Below are 19,078 nucleotides of genomic sequence, written 5' to 3'. Positions count from 1 at the left end.
AATTCTCAGGCTTAAGATTACAGCATTTATTAGAAAACTCCTATGATTAACTCACTTTACTGCTCCGCCAATGTGAGACGCTGCTAATGGTTTTCCTTGTAGTAACAGGATATTTGTTTTGTCCCTTGCTATCACAAATGTAGTAGGATATTTTAATTCCCTTACATTAATAGAATTTCCCCAACATAGCCTTAGGGAATCCTGGGAAAAAGTATGGGGTTTTATAAGACATCAAGGGAAATCCTTGAAGTTCCAATCAATCATTGCCTAGTTTATTGACTTTTACTCCAAGGCTTGCCATCTATAAACCATGCATGAAGCAAACTTTCTCCAAATACTCTTGGTAGAGTATACAGGTTCAAATACCAAACAAAGCTAATTCGACCAGGACATGCATGGGCTGGAGGTTGATGGGCTGTAATCAAACGCCTAGTAAGAAAATGGATCCATTGTTTTAGGTGAAAAAATTGCAATTGAACATTAAGAAGGCTAAAATATTCCACACTTTTAGGGCAAGCAAAAATTAGCCAAAAATTAACCTAGTATGACGACATTGTAGAACACAATCAGCAAAGCAATATAAGTATACAATTACATCCAGCAAGAAAAATTCACAATTTTAGAGAAAAAAAAATATTGAAAGGCAAAGTTAGCAACAATTCCACTCCAGATTTGAGTAAGACTTCCTTCCACATGTTCTTCCTTTGTCATGCCTATCCATAGATTTCCAAAAGCGTGGAGTTGGCTTTCTTAGCCAACTCAGAAAAGTATGCTGTTAATCAAACTTTTTCAGTGGACGATATTGTTTAATAGTACCATCTATTTGTCTTTGAATCCTGTCCCTGGTTGCATCCCAATCTTAGTTACCTAAAATTCAGTAAAGCATCCAAGCAACAATTCATCATCCCGGGGTATTAACACAGGCTGGTTTTGGCATGCATATGAAGCTGATGGATCAATCACTTGTTGAACAAGTAGCTTATCGAAAACTTTCCAATCATTGTACTGCTGGCAGTATATGTTGCTCTTCACATCTTCGCCATCTTCATTGACTAAACTACCGCTTTCAAAAATCTGATCTTTTGTTGCCAAACTCGTTGAAATAGAAGGGCTGTCAAGTTGTGGAATTTCAATGAGTTGATTGTCAAAACGGGCCGCATGGTTGGATATTAGTTCATGATGATCTGCCCGCAAGGGAACTTGCTGAAAATCAACCCCACGGATTGAAATCGGATTGACAGCATGCATTGAAGTAATTGATTTGTCAGGAAATGGAGGCTGGTATTTTCCATTTTCTCTTATGTAGTAGGCATTACTCCAGGCTTCAAAACCTTGCTTGTGACTTGGACAAGGCTTCTTGAATGCTCTGCAAACAACCCATCCTTCTTCCTGCAATATCAACATCCTAGTTAGATTTCAGTCCAAACAACATCCTTCTAACGAGTTTTAGTGTCACTAATTTGTAGGTTCTAATTGTAATCCAGCTTTTATTTGGTTTTAAGTGGGGGCCAAAAAGGGATGATGAGGTTTAGAAAGCGAATCGTTTGGAAAAATTTCTGGTATTGTTTTATAAACATTATGTCTGATTCTCATTAACATTGAATCACAGAAGGTATTACAGTAATTAATAGAAAAAACCAAATAACTTTGAGTTCAAATGAAGGATCCACTCGAATAATTCAACTTCTACTAGAAAAATGAATGACATTTAAAGTTTTGACTATAATGAGTATATTCCACCAGAGCTATATGTGACTTCACCATAGTTTTTATAAACATATGAAAGAGCAAAAGGTAATTTGGTGCACATCGAGCAAGACTTTTTACTTGGTTGGAAATCCTGTTAAACCGTAGCTTTCATGAGAACAAATAGAACATTTTGAAACGTTTAAAACACATGCAAAAAGATGAGATATGTGCAGGTTCATTGTATCAAAGGGACACAAAGATGGGAAATGAATCATCCAATGTTGTCGTACTGTACCGTAAATAGACATGCAGTTTAACATATGTGACACTCTTCTGTGCGTGTTCGCATGCATAAAAGAACATTATGGCCTCTCTTGACTAAAGTTACGATTTAATCAAAAAATCCAACTTTCCAAAAGCTTAAATCCTTTGCTCCCTTTTTCAAGTACGGACTTGCATAATAATTAATTTACATTCAAGAAAGCAGCCGCAGTTTTTTCTTCCTTTTACTTCTAGCGTGAAACTTTAGTATTTTGCAGGAATAATTTCGATTTTGATAAAGTCGATTCAAAAACTTGCCTGAGAAGGTCCTTGCTCAGATGTTTGAAGCCGATACTCATGCATGATCCAGTCAGTCTTCCTCCCATTGGGAGCACGTCCCTTGTAAAACACAAGGGTCTTCCTCATTCCTATAATTTTTTCCTTTGAGATCACAGCTTTATCTCTTCCAGTTGCTTTCCAGAATCCAGCAGCAGTGGCTCTGTTGGTTCGAGTTCCTGTTGGATACTTCCTGTCCTTGTGACTGAAGAAGTACCATTCATTTTGCTCTTCATATCCTAATTTGCACCGATCTGTAAATCAGAAAATACAACTACATTAAACAAAACAAACCATGCAAAAAAAAAATTTATGCAAAATTTGCTCTAATTGAATGTTTGCCATAATAATCTCAATATGTTAAACCATCTGTTCCTTTTTTTTAATAAAAAATTTACAAAGTAGGATGTATTTCGAACTCTATACCTGATTTTCAGGTATATGGTACGAGCTTTGTTACTAAAACAAATAAAAACCTGAAAAGTAAAATCATTTTTTTTTTGGGAGAAAACTATCACATTGTCATGACTCTTAAACTCTAAGATATATAGATTTATTGTTAGAGTAGAAAATGCAGCTGTATTTCTTATTTGAGTGCAACACGATTTGTGTAATTGTTTAAAAAGGTGAGGTTTAAAGTCATCAAATACCTTGTATATCCCATGGTTCCATCCTGTAGAGATCAATGTCAACAATAACATCAAGATCGATCTTCAATGAATTAACCTTCCGATTGAGGTAATATCCAACAAGCTCTTCCTCTGTTGGGTGAAATCGAAATCCAGGAGGCACACATGATTCCATCTCCATTGATTAACTTATCCTAGAAAACAAAGTCAACCAATAAGTTCTCACTAGAGCAGCTATGAACGACCATAGGAATTGAAGTATGATTTGATTTTGGAAGGGCAATATTCGAAAAAAAAAAGAAGAAGAAGGGGCTTACAAAACAAAAGCAATTCTGATGATACTTTCCTAAGTAATGAGCTCTTTGAAGATATTTTTTCCTTTTGATTATTTTAACATCAAGAAAGCAACTTTGGGAGCTGAAAAGCTCACTGAGTGTGTTTTACACTTGCACAAAACCATGTTTTGTAAATTTGCCATGATTCACATCCATCCGTGAGCACAAGGCCATGATGATGATGATCTCATTTTAGGGAGGGACCCAAGAAATGTGTACTTCATGTGTGCCAATGGTATACATTAGATAAATGGCAGACCAGCAGTGGATCCCACCAAGAAACACAGACATTTTCATGCTAAACCTAGCCCAATCACCTTTCTTGCATGTAGTTAGGCAAGTTTATTGAACACAAAAGTGGCCGGCCGCAAAAACGGACTTTGTAGGCAACAAGCATGTTCATTTCTTTGAGTGCATTCCACTCCAAGCTCATGGCTTGGACTGCAGAAAACGTTCTCACACCCACCATGCTACACAAAAAATGTGCAGAAACGATTGTTCATGGACCAACCCTTTAATCTATGATGCTACTTAGAAAGATCAAAATATCTCCTCATTTTCTTCTTCTTCTTTTTTTTTCCCCTTTTGCGTGGCATCTTCCACCTCATTTTCGAATATGGTAGAAACCAAAATGGCAAATGATCGAGGAACTGAGGTGAAGTTTAGTGTTGGAAGAAAGAACCTTTCAGTATAGTATTAATTTACATCCAATCCACGACATGCATGGATGGATTCATCATATTTGAGCAAACGTTAACTCAAGTATCATTTGCCCACGTGTTCATCTTAGAAGAGAGACACTAGTGGCTTATTGACTACTCGCAAAAAGAACCATATTCCGATTCTTTATTGTTTTTCATGCGAAGGACGAGAACAAGCAGATCAAGAAAGCATAACTAATGGCAAGCATTTTATTCACAATGTAAACACTAACCAGAAAGTTGAACCTTGCCTTCTTCTTCTTCTTGGAAGTTGAGAGAAGGGAAGAGGGGGGAAGAGAGAGGGAGTTTTCTTGGGATTGGGGTATTTGATGAAGATATTGGTCAGGAGAAAGAGAGAACAGCTTAAAAATGAGAAAAGTGCATCCGATCAGCCTCAAGTGTTGGTTGAAAGTTGTTGTTGGCGAAGCTTGTTGGTATATAAATACAATATGATATGATAAGAAGGGGTGAAACACTATTCACTAATAGTGAAGAAAACAAATTGAAATGTGACAAACCTGCGAGGATTTGATAGAATATAGCACAAAACCATCTCTATCCACATATATATATATATATATATGTATTTATATAAGGTACTACGAGGGGGGACTGGTGATTGTTATTGATTACGCGTGGGGTGGCAGATAGATGAAAGGTTTGTTTGGACGGCGTGACAACAAATTTTCACGCCACCCCCCCCCCCCACCCCCCACCGTTGTTGTTACATTGCGCCCGAAGACTTTCCACTACCATCTTTATTTACGGTACTTGTCAATTCTCATCCCAAAGTCCATTAAACTTTAAGCATTGACTGTGATTTATGACTGTTTATTAAATTAAGTACAAATTGACAAGTTTGCTACATTGTTACTCTTGTTCCTAGTGTAGTTGAACCATGTTATTTTCCGGTCCAAAATAAGTTCTAGATATAATAAGAAAGAAGTCAAAGAAGAGGTGTTTGAAAATCAAACCAATGACTTCATTATATTTTGCTTAATTTGTCCATCCATTGAATGGAAACAGGTTTCTCCAGTTAAATTCTATTCAATTCTATTTGATTGATATAATTCTTACAACATTGGATATAAATTCGTGCAACTTTAGTACAATCATTAATATTACCCTAATTTAGTTGCGACAAATTTCATGATTATAACAAAATTACAAAATTTTATACCAAATATTATCAAAATTACATTAAACGAACATAATGAAACTCAACTCAGCTGGAGAGGCTCGGTTTCCAATTGAGTTGGGTTCTCAGGCTTAACCACGTTATGCATACAGAAGGGATAGTTAACTGTGAAAATGACTAATGCATCGAAATTTCTAAAATGTAGATGAGAAGCACACTATCTCCAATGGGTCTCTAATTATTGATTTATTGCACTAAAGGGTTAGATTCGACACCACCATCAAACCATATAATCTACCCTTGGACGGAGCTTTATGAGTAGCAAAGGTGAATTTTGGATGTGACAAGGAGGAGGCAAATTTGCAAACACCAAAATTGAAGACCAACCATAGTTGAGTGATGCATTATCTCCTCCAACAATCCAGCTCTTGCTGTCTGTTTGGTGCGCCGCCCTTCAACAATTGGCACCCTTTGGCAGCGGCCACATGGATGACACATCAGAATCAAGAGCTGTCTTTATCAGAGAACTAATCATTTGTACTCACCAATACATTTAACTAAGACACACCAGTTCCCTCACAAAAGCCTTCATCCTTCGTCTACTTCCCGGGCTCTGTCTTTTCTTGCTTGGAGGTTTTGTCTTGCTTGTGGGTTTTTAACTAAATAATGTTAACCAAAGAAGAGGTTTAACAAGAATTAGCATGGATTTCAACCCTTAAATTCATATCACAAACTTGCTGCAAAAGCCCTTAAGTAGTTGCAATTGAAGGCTTAGAAATTAGGTACTTATCTACTTCTCATTAAGCAACATATCAACGTCAAGTTCGATCGGATTGTGTGCTCTAGTAGGATGATCAGTTACCATACAACTCAAATGCAGGAAAAATAGGTTTTTCTGCCTTTTTTTTTCTTGTTTACATCGATTTTAAGACTGAGCGAAGAGATGTCCGAGAATTACATTAGTACAATTGCCTTACAAATATGGGGCTTAATTATGGATTGTGCTTTTGTAGAAGTGTCTACGGGGATTGTGTATTTTTTAAAGTGTTTACATTTGAGTCCGTACTATAATATTATACAAGTAATACAAAATTATTTAAAAAATACAATAATTGAATATAATTTTACCTGCCTAGCTCAGCCATAAAGGCTAATCTAACCCTTTTTTTTTCTGATCACAAAAGTAGTGTCTATCTAGCAAAATTTGTTAAAAAACTTAGAGTCGTGCATAAAAAAAATGCTGTGGTTTCTTGAATTCAAGTCTCAAAAAGTGGAGTGTAAGTTTTGTTAAATAAGAAGAACGTTTTATTAGGCAATTAGTAAATTTAATTATAGAGGCAATTAGATTACGTTTTCTTACCACAGCATTCTACATTTCTTTTTTTGTTATTTTTCCTTGTTTCTTCATGGGATATGAATGGGACAGTAGAATCCAAATTTTCTGACTTCTTGCATGTTGAGATATATAGTCGTTCAATTAGTCCACTACTCAGCCAGTGATTGCATATAGATCAACAGCTTTACTCCTACATGTTTTGCAAAGAATTCCAGCAACTTGTAGCTTTCAATTCTAATTCCTTTTGATCATCAGGTAGTATATTTCTTCAATATTCGATCTCATTCTTGTCATAGTGGTAAAATAAAAAGGAGTGTAGTACATGTACCGATATACATTCAAAGTCATGCTTAGCAGTTGAGAAACAAAAAGGGAAGAAAAAAATTTCCTTTTTTTTTACCACTTTCAGTGCTTAGTAAAAATTCAAAACAAAACTGATAGGTTAAATTATAGTATCTGTACGAGGAGCCACCCTGGTTTCTGATCCTTAAAAGAGATGAGAAGAGGACAAAAACAATTGCTTCCATTCAACAGCTTTTGGTTACAGAGGTCATATAACAATGTTGGGCAATCTTGGACCACACAAAAATCAAAGACTAGGGAAAAAATGGAAAAAGAAGGACAAGTTGAGCAATCTTGGACCACATAAAACTCAAAGTCTAAGGAAAAATGGAGAAACAAAGAAAAGTTGAGCCAGATCTGCTTGTCCCAGTGACATCTTTAACAAAAATTAAATACTGAAAAAAGTGAAACATAGATGTACTGGGAGGGAGGAGGGCATAGAACATCCGCTGTGTTTCTATTAGGTTTGGTTGTGAATTTTGAACTCTACAGCCCTTACTGTAACATCCTCTAGTACAGTCAATATATATAAATTTTCTAGTAGGATTTTACCTGATGAAGTAGTCAAAGGAATTAAGCACAGATAATATATAAAGTAAATTTTATATGCGCTAATAATATATATACCATCACGATAGATGCATTATACATATCTGAAATTTGATTTATAATAATTATAAGTCATTTAAAATTGACAGTATATATATTGTCAGTGTATAAAAAATTAATTGTAATATGTAGATGAAATTTAATGAAAAATACATGGCTATCGTTCGAATCAAATTTTGCTCTTGTTAGTTCTAATTAAATCACAGAATGACAACTCACAAGAAAAATTTACCTGTATGGTCCAACATCGTCTCGTACAATTTCAATCCTATGATGAGAAATATGGTATAATGCTAAGAGCCTAGAATTGGAGTAGAGTGGGGCAAGCACTCATTTTGTTATGGGCCATGTTTTGCTAATTTCGGCTAGATATTTTCTAAAATTATCACTGCCTAATACTCCTTCCGTCTCAATTATTTAATCATATTTTAAGAATTCAATTTTTTAAAAATAGTAATTTGATTGTGATATTTGTGCCTTTTTTTTTTAATTTTATCCTCACAAATTTAAATTTTAAATTTGAATGGTAATATGTATATGATTAGAAAGAAAGACTACATTAAAAAGAGAAGTTAAAATGTTCAACATGACAAATATTTTTAAATATTTTAAAATAAAAGGTATAATATTTTCAATGGGACGAAGAAAGTAATAGAAATAGGTTAATATCTATAAATGTTGCTAATTGGAAAAAAGACAGGGATTTTAGAAGTTGGATTTGGTCGGCAAAGTATTTATATCCTTGGGCCCGATCTCAGTACCTTTTGGTATTTGCTTTCAGTTTACTGTGAATGGGAGCAGAAAGGATGAGTGCTATTTCTGCCATTCATTGTACGGACCTGCAAATTGTTGTAATGCTTTTCCAGTGCTTCCTTCTCTAGCCAAACCTTATCATGGAATATAGCGAAAAACTCTTTAGGTATGTCGGAACCATGAATAAAAAGGAGGATTTTTTGCTAAAATATGGCTTTAACATGATATTTTTGGTAAGATTGTATGTTGCGATTTCAACATGTTATGAATTAAATTATTTCAATGTTCGAATCAAATTCGACTAAGCGTTAGTTTGTTTGAAATTAATTAGCGAATTAATCAATCAAATATAAACAATGTTTGATGTTCATTAAAGTCTCAAATTGGACACAGTTTTCTCCACTAGCACAAAACTAGAAAGTTTGTCGTAAAAAATTTTGAACTTGACTCAATAAAATCTCGTTGGAGTTCGGCTAAATAAACAAGTTCTAATATATTTTCAAACTTGTTTAAATAAACAAATAATTTTGAGTGTTAGAACATTCGAATTGATTAGACTCCTATTTATACAAAAAATCACATTCGAACACTATACAAGAAAATGTGATGAGGAGATTAAACTTGATATTGAAGTTCAATACAGTCTCCCAACTGTATGCAAACTCATAGCAGTCACTGGACTAAGTTACCAGATCAATTTGTTTGGGAGTGGATGTATTTACCGAAATAAAAATTGATTACACTGGCCCTCCAAAAAATGAGTACATTTTGTTTGTCTCGATACTAATTCTGTTTGTGCTCAACAAAATGTGCATAATGGTAAAGACAATCCTATCCCCAACTCTACATCTTACCCTGAGTCCCTGACTATTGATTACAGGGACCTTCTAATTGCACCTCTAATCGAGAGAATATTCAGGAAATAGAAAAATAGAAAAATGGGGCCCCAGAAGAACCAATTGATGGCAAGTTTCATCAACCCAATCTGGTAAATCATGGCAATCTTATGTGATCTACCGACTTCACTTTATGTATGTTCGTTAAGCGTTCTTATTTCTTTGTCAACAAACTACTAATCCTATATTGAAGACCACAAATTAGTGAGTCTTCAACTAATTGTTTTATAATCATAAAGTAAGATTTATTAGATTGAATAATCATTCCACCTGAAAAAGGTTAAATATTATATATTCCAAAACAGAGATTTCATTAGGTACCCACTAACAAAAAACAAATATTTAACAAATAAAGAGTTCAGCCTGATCAAGTGCCTAAGTACAACACAATGACCCATGTTTTAACACACAAAACTGAAGTGTGTGATTGTGTGTGTTTGTTCGGAGTGTGGCTTTCATGCGTGTTAAAAAAACTTGCATTGGATCCTGTGCTTGAAACAGGAGCAAGACAACTGGAATCTTACTTTGTATGGAAGATTGCAAGTTCTAGGCATTCCTGTGTAAAGTGCCAATTAAATATTCAATGTCTTTAGTTTTCATATTGAAAATTCAACTTCTAGGCCCTCCTGTAGAAAGCTTCTACTTGTTTATTCAGTTTCGTGGTTAATTTACTACAATAATCTTTTTGAAAATAATGCTTCTAATGTCCCTATGATCACTTGGAAGTGTGAATTGCACGAAAATATTCCATGCAACCCAAGTTCTTGTTCTATAGAAAAGAAAGCAATAGAGATAGACATGACAAGCGCTTTCGTATATCCACTAGTAGACTAACACTTAAAATAAAGGTTGTGAGTTAATCATAATTACCTTTGCTGTATATGGTTACTTTTTCTTACACCTCTAGTAGAAGAAATTATTTTCAAAAAAAGTGACAGTGTATACAATGTCAATTCATATAAATTTAATTTGTTTGTAGAATTAATTTTTTATATTTTGACAATGTATATGTTTTATTACTGTTTGATGCATATCAACTGATTTGAATTTGAATTTGAATTTCAAATTTTACATATTTACTACACATCTAAACATAATAATATATACACTTTTAGTGCATATAAGTTCAACTCTTAGTCCATATGCATATGGCATATTCTTTGCATCTAAACTACTAGATTTATTTTCTCCAAAAAAGAACTACAATATGTAAAGAAATTTTTATATTGTCACTAAAAGAAAAATAAACCTAGTTAATGAACGTTACATAACTCACATTCTTCATATTATTTCACTGCTAATCCACTTAAGGAAAAAGAAAAAGAAAAAAGGGAGAGAATACCTTCACAGTAAAATTGATAATTGTTATAAATGTGATTTTGCATCCCCTCTTGTATGTTTATTTAAACATGTGTAAACAACCTAAGATAAGTAGGTCACAGATTCAAGTCATTAAAGAGATAACCGGTGAATCACTACTGATCATCTTCTTCAAATAAAAAAAAAAATCATTAAAGATGAGCAAGTCCTACATCTTTGAAAATTTTCTTTTCCCTAGGATGGGAAAGCGTGGCAAAGTTGGTTGCGAATATGCTTTCTTGGAGTCATAAACTGACTGTTAGATGATGTCAAATTGAAAATATTCTACAAATGCAGTCAATTTGTCTTACGCATGGCGTTGGCATGCATGCTTTATAGGTATTCATTGAGCAATGAACAACAGCGATTATCACCAGTGAAAGTTGAAGGTCAAAGAGGCTTTACTTTTCCCAAATCACGATACAATTAGCAATGGTGCCCTTTAAGCTGATATTAGTAAACAACAATAGCATTTGTGGGCTAAATTTTGCACCGTTTCGCTAATAACTTTCTTCATAACTGTATATCTGTTGACAATGTTCTTCATAAATCTGCGAATTGACTAATTAAACCAATTTAGGTAGCACATATATTAGCGGACTATTATGTACATAATCAGCATGCAGAAAATTTAAGATGACTAGTTTACTTTTGGTGAAATTTTTGGAGTTCTTTTATGTACAACGGAAAATAAGTATTGGCACTTGTATAAAGTTTCATAGTTATTGGTACTTGAGTTAACCGGATATATGGTTACTAAATTTTTTTAAAATTTCTTGTTGTAGTCATTGAACTCTTTTTTAGTATAAATGGTTATTTACCTAATTGAAGGGGGCGTTTTTTAACAAAATAATATGTGTTCACATTAGTTGAGTGACAAAAATTTACATTTTCATAAGTTTAGAGTGACGAAAATATACATTTTTATTAATTGAGTGACCTTTTTGACTAAAGAAAAATTTAACAACTAGAATAAGGAACTCTAGAATAAAGAACTTTAAAATATCGGATGAAATACATTAAACCCTCATCAACTATACACTAAGTTGCAATTTATCTCCCCTAACCTTTTTTATGGGCAAATTTCCCCCCTGCATATTATGGGGCAAAACTAGGTCTTAATATAGATATTGAGTCAGATTCCAAGGTCTCAATACAGATATTGGAAGGCCAGTTATCGATGTCCTTGGATGATTCAGAAGGATATTGATGCATTGCTACACTTCCGCGACTCTATTGTTAAAGTGTCTCATTGTTACGTGAAACTAATAAGTCAACAGATCATCTTTCCAACATAGGTGTTTTATATCCATTTGATAAAATTTATGATTAATTTTCTACACTGCCTAGCCTTGTAAGAGGAGATTTGAAGCTCGATCAGATAGGTCAATACTTTGTTAGAAGACACTAATTTTGAGAACATTGTCTTTTTTTGTTTAATTTTCTTTCATTCCAAATAGTCATGTAATTTTGGAGGTAAGGTTCATGTCCCCTTCCATCTGTATTTTTTTTTTAATTTCATTAATAAATTTGGGCTGACATCCATCCCCCGTATACAAGATTTGTTATTTGAAAAAAATTATTATTATGGGGGAAAACTAGTCCTTCTATCTTAATTATTTTTTCCTTTTTTCCCTATCATGTTCTTTTGGTTTCTTCCTTTTTATTTTCTTTTTACTTTCTTTATCTGCCATGCTATATTTGTAATTTAGAGCATTGGCAGCTTGTTTATTTGTTAGTTTTCCAGATCATAAGAAACTCTATATCACAACAAGATCTATATATTTTACATTCTGAAGCGTATTTGATCTAAGAAATCGATGGCAAAGTAGAGCTATCACTTGACTAATTATCAATAGTAATAAATAACAAAAATTTATACTGATGTTGTTGGTTTTTTTTTTATATATTTTACTATAAGTAACTTGTTAACTTTTCTTTCCTATGTGATCTATATTATGTGAAGAGTTGAGCAATTGTTTAATCTAATTAGTTTATATGTATTTAAATTCTTAAATTATTAGGTTGATATGCTTTACATTGTAAGTTACACGAATTTTGTAATGATATAGAGTTTATGATGAATTATTACGATGAATTTAACTAACAAACAAATTATAAAAATATGAGTTAAGGAAAATTAAAATGTTCAGTACAACTATTTTAGTATCAGAGAAAAAGAATTGGCCAGTGGCATGAGAGAAGGGGAAAAAGAAGAAAATAAAAGGAAAAAGAAGAGGGAAGAACTGAAAAAAGAAAAGGAAAAATAATTAATATAGCAAGAATTGTCTTCTCCAAACACATCATTATGGGAGTTGCAAAGTGCCTATAAAAGAAGTTTACGAGGTAAACTCTAATTCCATGAATAATTCAGGAGGATTTTGTGCATTTAATCCTAAAATATTTTAATCACCATTTGTACCATTTCTCCTAATCCTTTGTTAAGTAGCTGTTAAAGTTCCTTATTGGTTTTAAAATGGATGAACCACCATTTAAGTATAATACCTGCAAGGAAAGAATAAATTCATTGAAGGACTAAAAAAATTTTAAAATTGGGCAACGTACCAGTCTTGAGAACTAATACTATTTTATTTTTTTATATATAACCCACAGGTATCCGCGTGTGTTTTACGGTCTGTGACTAATCCTATTCGAACCAGATTGGACTCTTGCGGGAAACTCTCCCAACGTTGTCCTTTTTATTTTCATGAATTTTGAGCACTAATACTATACCATGAAATCTCAGTTGTTCTAAATTTAATTTCAACTTTGCATTCAAAGATTTTCATCTAACCGTACATCATATGGTATTGGAGTCAAGTAAAGTACAAATTAAAGAATATCAATGTAGGTAGTATGGATTTATTATTCATGGGCGGTGAGAATTACAAATCGAGTTACACTGAATTACAAATCAAATTCGAAATGAATTTGGTAAATCAAATATGATAATTTGGTAATATAGTCGATGTATGGTGACCAGCGCACTTGTTGCATTCGAAATAATCGGTATGGGGTTTTCCAGTTCAGTACGTACCAATTTCAAATTCAAATACAAAAATAACGAGTATTATATTGTATATTAACCGATAGCACTGATATCCTACTGTAGGCATCACTTTGTAGCATTGCACACCCCTAATGGGGACTCCGTCCTGACGCATTTGCAGGTTTTTTGCATCAACATCTTTTACACGGTCGACTTTTATATTTATGTCAAGCATCTTATTTATTTAACTTCTATATTTATATCAACTGTCTTATCTATTTAATTTATTATTTATTATTTATTTAAATTTCTTTCATCCTCACGTGATAAGTAAAATTGGTATTGAATTTGGCACCTAATAATAGCACAGAAGATTCCAAATACAATGAATGGGGTAAGTTGGAATTAATGAAAAACCCACTTGTTTCCTCAAGAATTGGCTACTTATAATAACCCTTTTAGACCAAAAAATAATGATAATAATAATAAAAGGGCATGAAGTTAGTTCACCTATATATATATATATATATATATAGTCAACAAAAAAAGTACTGGTTCACTTTCATTTGGTCAAGCATGTAACATGGCATCGAAACTGTTATCTAGTTGAGTTTGAGTTTGACTGTGAAGAGATGCAATCAAAAACATATTATTGTTTTCAACTCTTTGACGACATGAAAATGCCTAAAATGTTGACCTTCTCTTTGGCCCAGAAATGAAAGGGCGGAAGCAAAGGAGCACAGGAATTTTCCTGCACTTCGCATTCGATTGTGGAAATAGTTTAGGAGTGATTCATAACTCACGTAGAAAGAGAGTAACTTTTGGTGGCATTAACAAAATTTAACTTGCCGCGTAATTTTTATATATTGACAATGTAGTGATTTTTTTTTTACACTAGCAACCTTGGATGTATGTCACATATGTATGATTTAAAATTTAAATTTGAAATCATATTATGTGGCATAATCTAAACCTATTTGTATAAAAAAAAATTCTTTATACTGACGGTGTATAAAAAAGAGAGTAACTTTTGGTGGCATCAACAAAATCTGACTTGTTTTATAATTCTTTGAATTGACATTTGACATGGCACTGAAAAACCATTTTACAAGGTAAATGTTCCTTATATGTTCTTTCTTGGTAGAAAATGGATAGAGTATGTGATAATAAAAAAATAAAAAAGAAAAAATTTTGTGACCACAATCCAACAGTGTATATCAAGTTGACTGTTTATAAATGTAGAAAAAAGAAAAGTTAATTATTAGAGTCCCAGAAAGAGAAATAGGCACTATGATATTAATCAGAAGGAATAAAATACTACTCTACTGTTAACAAAACTCAACTTTTTTAATGGCTCTTCAAAAAAGAAAGGGTAAAAAACAAAAAAATCCCCTGTGGTATACCTAATATATAGAAAAGCTCCCATGGTTTCAAAATATATAACACGACCCCTCATACTTTGAACTAAATTGTAAAGGTGACAGAATCCGTTAAACTTAACGGAAATGAACGAAATGACCAAAATGCCTTGATATAATTAAGCAAAAGACAGCTCAAAAAACTCATTTGTTTTATTTTTTAAATAGAGAGAATTGAGGGTTAAGGGGTAGAATAGATATATTTGATAAAAATTAGGTATAAAATTTTTTTTTTAGGTTCTAATAAGTCATTTTCATTAAGTCATTTTTTGATAGGGCTTTTTTGTTTTTTACCCAAAAAGAAAAGGAAAACAGCCATAAGAAACATAGTTGACACTGCAAGAAAGAAGCTAATTTTTTTAGTTATTAATTAATTCCACATTGAACAGCTTAGACCATAAAATCTCTTGAGCGCTAAAAGTAAAAATGGTGGGTTTGCGCTTCGCCTCTTGATGAAGCCGAGGTATTCAATTGTTTGAACCACATAATGATGTACACCTAAATCTCTCCTTCAAGAATGTGGGGCTTGCTCTTTCATCGTCAACAATGATACACATGGAAGAACTTTTGCTTCTTCAACCTTGCCCAAGCTCCACTACCCCATAATAATATAACAACTGGCTGTAAGAAAAAAATTATCTATATTCATGCAATCAAGTAGATTTTGCACTGATTATTCGATCTCAAACTTAATTAGGCGGCTAATGATTTCATGTATCAGCTTGCACCACATCACTTTATGTACACAATTAAATACGTGATTATGACTTACATTTTTTAGGCATTATGTTTTAACAGTTAATAGGCGTATAGAATGTAGGAATTATTTCTATTGGTTTTTTAGTTCAATAATTCTAGTACAGAAAACTATTAATTCTTGTAATATTGACACTTGATGATTGTATCCGACAATAGTTTGAATGAACTAGAAGACTAACTTAGAAAATTAAACTTGCACATGAAACTCTTTAGATTTTTATCTTTTTTGGTTAAGAGAGCATAAGTTGAAGGATATAAAGTGTAAAAATTTCTTTTATTAACTTTTCAGAAACGTTTATGAATGACCCCTTTTTCAAAGATAAATACCTTTATTGAGAAAGTATTGTTTTTTTTAAGGGGCGAGAAAGTATTGTTTTTCTTTTCTTAAAACAAATCTGAAATGCAATGTTACAAGAGCCACATTTTGTAGAGTTGTTTCTGACAATCAAACTTCATAAGAAGGGTAACATCCACATATATGATTCCCGAAAGAATTGCAGTGAATCAAGAAACTTGTGTGGTTAAGTGTGAACTCTCCTTCCCAAGAATCAGTAAAGGAAAAACCCCATCACAAAAGATACCATCATTAACCTTCAAAAAAAAATATATATATATATATATATATATATATATATATATATGCCTGCTTGTAAAATGAAATCAATGAACCCTTGTTTATTGGGGAAATCGAGGATGATAGACCCAACAAATACTAGACTATATCTTAAAAAAAGAAAAAGAAAAAGTGACAGAAAATCTTTCCTACTGTAGGAGAGGTGGGGGTGGGATTGCTTTAGCAAACCTGTAATAGTGCAAAATAAGCAAGTGGGATTTTTGGGGCGGTTTGTGGGACTGCGGAAGGTGGCATTGTGTGCTGCGTTTTTTGCACACTAACATGAGAAATTTTCAAACATCCTCATCATATGTTACACATACCTATCTCTATCTCTATTACATGAACATCAAAGAAGAGAGAGAGAGAGAGAATAAATGGCTAAACTTGAAAAGGACTTAAACAAACTTCTAGAGAAGGGGTGGCCAATGTAGGGCCTTTTGAACTAAGGTATGATAATAACATGTCTCCACACACAACAAATGTTGTCTCTCCTTCCATTTTCCTCATATATCAGACAGAGATAGTTTGATGATTAAATATGCGGATTATTCCATTTGTCTCTTCTTGTTCCATTATTGAATCAACTTATTTAGGTCAATGGTCATCTTTCGAGGTTTTGGTTCTTGTACCTAGGCAGCATAGAATTGGCACGCTATTTCTCCTTAACGCCATCACTTGAAGAATGCTTGATTGCGAGGAAAAAAAAAAGTATCAAAGTGATGTATAACCCCTAAACTTACCTAGCAGAATTAAGGGGCCATTTAGACTAGATAGACTGCAAATCCCTTCCATTTGTGTTAATTGCTGTAAAGCGTAGTGATTCCCATTTTCTGTTTTTGTTTTTATGTTTTTACCTTCTGGAGATAAGGTCTATGTCCCTTTTCTCTAACTAATAAATTTAGTTGGCATACGTTTTGCCATTAAAATAATAATGATGATGATGATGATAACAATAATAATAACATCAAAGTGAAGGAGAGTGAGTTTCTTTTTTTTTTTTCTCTTTTGTTTTTTATTTGTGCATGGTTTTGTTGTGTTCTAATTTTTTTCTTTTAAGAACTACACAAATTTTTTACGATTTTCTGTATCCTTTTTTATCAATAAATATTTCACGATTTTGTGCAAGAAGATTGTTGTCAACAATATTGCGGTAACTATTAGTACCTCCCCGGCTCCCAGACATTATTGAACTTTTTCTTATATCGTAGTAAACGAATGCCAACCGTAGACTCATAAGGCCGGTAAAATGGAATTCGAGTCCTCTTATACTGAAGCCTACATTTTTAAGTAGCAAGAAGAATCCAACTGTTAAAGTACTGCTACTGCATTTGGAAGTTCATGGCATAGCTACATGCTCTCAAGGAACAAAATGACATATTGAAATTCCCAAAAAATTTTAATGTATTTAGAAAAGGATTTTGACTCGCTTCACTCATTACAGTCAATTTTAAATCAGATTGCCATAGTCCTTTACACTGATATGGCCTCTGGTTGAATTTTGTTTAATGCACTGCAGTCCCTATTCCCTCATGTCTAGGTTCTTTATTTCAGAATTTGAAGGGTTTTCTTAAACAAAATTCAAATCTCTTAGAATTGTACGGATATATATATATATTTATTTACTATGGTCTAAGGGGAGATTCTAATCCTTACAAGGGGAAAGGAAGATTAAAAAAAACAAACAAAAGAGTTCAAGGGTCGAATCAAAAACTTCATGGTCATCTAACTAGTATCCTTACAAGCTAAGTTGGATTTTGAAGACAAGACTATACAAATTTGTTCACCTGTATTTCAAGGAGGCATTACTGGGAAAGTTTTATCAGCTCTTGTCAGTGTCCTTTCAATTTCATGAATTTTGTCAAACTCCTTTAAGTTCCAAGAAGTTTCCTCAACCCAAGTGCAAGAGCGAGTGCTAGCTAGTAGGCAGAATCTCATTTGAGTTTCTCTTTTTTTTTTTTTTGAAGATTTTCAAACTAGATAGAGATTTTGAACCATCAACTCTTTTCGAACTGGATGCATTTAATTTGTAATCATAGCAGTATTGAGATGCGTAGAGCTTCGATTTCCAAGGATACAGGACATGCTACTCCATTACCAACTCAACTGGCTAATTAAGCTGGTGCTCTCATTTTTTTTTTTTTAGAATTTTTTTCTAGTAGAGGAAGGGTGAGATTTAAGAAGCACGAAGGAAAAAGGGAAATTAGTATCCAATATCTCTAAATTCTGAGATCTCAATTTTAGTCATCTGACCAAAATCTCATCAAATCTCTTTTTCATTGATAGTTGAATACCAATGTCGAATGGGAATTTAAAAATGAGGATTCTAAAATATTAAAACAAAAAAAAAGGACGAGCCGTTTCTGGGTAATGACGACAGATGAAAGTGTAGATTAAACTCTCAACCACGTTTGAATTGCCTTCCATTTGGGGGAAGATTTCTGCACTTTTTCTATCATTATTGCTTGTTTATAAGATTCTTATTTTTTTTTCCCACTTGTTGAAATAGGGTTTCGGTTATTGCTTGCATTGGAAGAGGAATGATTCAAGCAACTATCATAAGGTGGAAAAGTAACGGATCCATATGATTGCTCCATTTCAAGAACACGAACCTATTATTTCTGATATAATTTTGAAACAATATAGCAACTTCTTATGGTTGCATTTGATTTGAAGATTCGAGATTGAGACGCTGGTTTCTATCTAAAAACCACTTCAAGATAAATTGATCTATAAAACACAGTAAACTTAACATGATTAAATGAACTTTTAATGCCATGCAGTAACATATATGGTAAATCCTTTTGGCATGTGTTCATCCCTCCTAATTCCTCTTGGTTTTGGAGGAAATTGCTTTAATTGATAGGAGATGCTTAGCAACACATTTAGGCTGTGTTTGATAATGATCAAACTAT

The 19,078-nt window shown here is 33.1% G+C and overlaps 1 protein-coding gene across 1 annotated transcript; it reads right to left on the bottom strand.

Moving 5' to 3' along the window:
• Window positions 1-537: 537 nt before the first annotated feature.
• Window positions 538-3,102, bottom strand: LOC113750126 (NAC domain-containing protein 30-like). Its single transcript, XM_027294068.1, has 3 exons — window positions 2,937-3,102; window positions 2,269-2,540; window positions 538-1,389 (listed from the first exon to the last, which is right to left on the bottom strand). Exons 1-3 carry the CDS (start codon window positions 3,094-3,096, stop codon window positions 868-870), a joined length of 954 nt encoding a protein of 317 aa, XP_027149869.1. The 5' UTR covers window positions 3,097-3,102; the 3' UTR covers window positions 538-867.
• Window positions 3,103-19,078: the final 15,976 nt, after the last annotated feature.

This window comes from Coffea eugenioides, chromosome 10 (assembly GCF_003713205.1).
Source record: "Coffea eugenioides isolate CCC68of chromosome 10, Ceug_1.0, whole genome shotgun sequence".
NCBI classification, from domain to species: Eukaryota; Viridiplantae; Streptophyta; class Magnoliopsida; order Gentianales; family Rubiaceae; genus Coffea; species Coffea eugenioides.
Note: the sequence above shows the minus strand (reverse complement) of the source record. Positions and strands in the feature narration are given on the sequence as shown.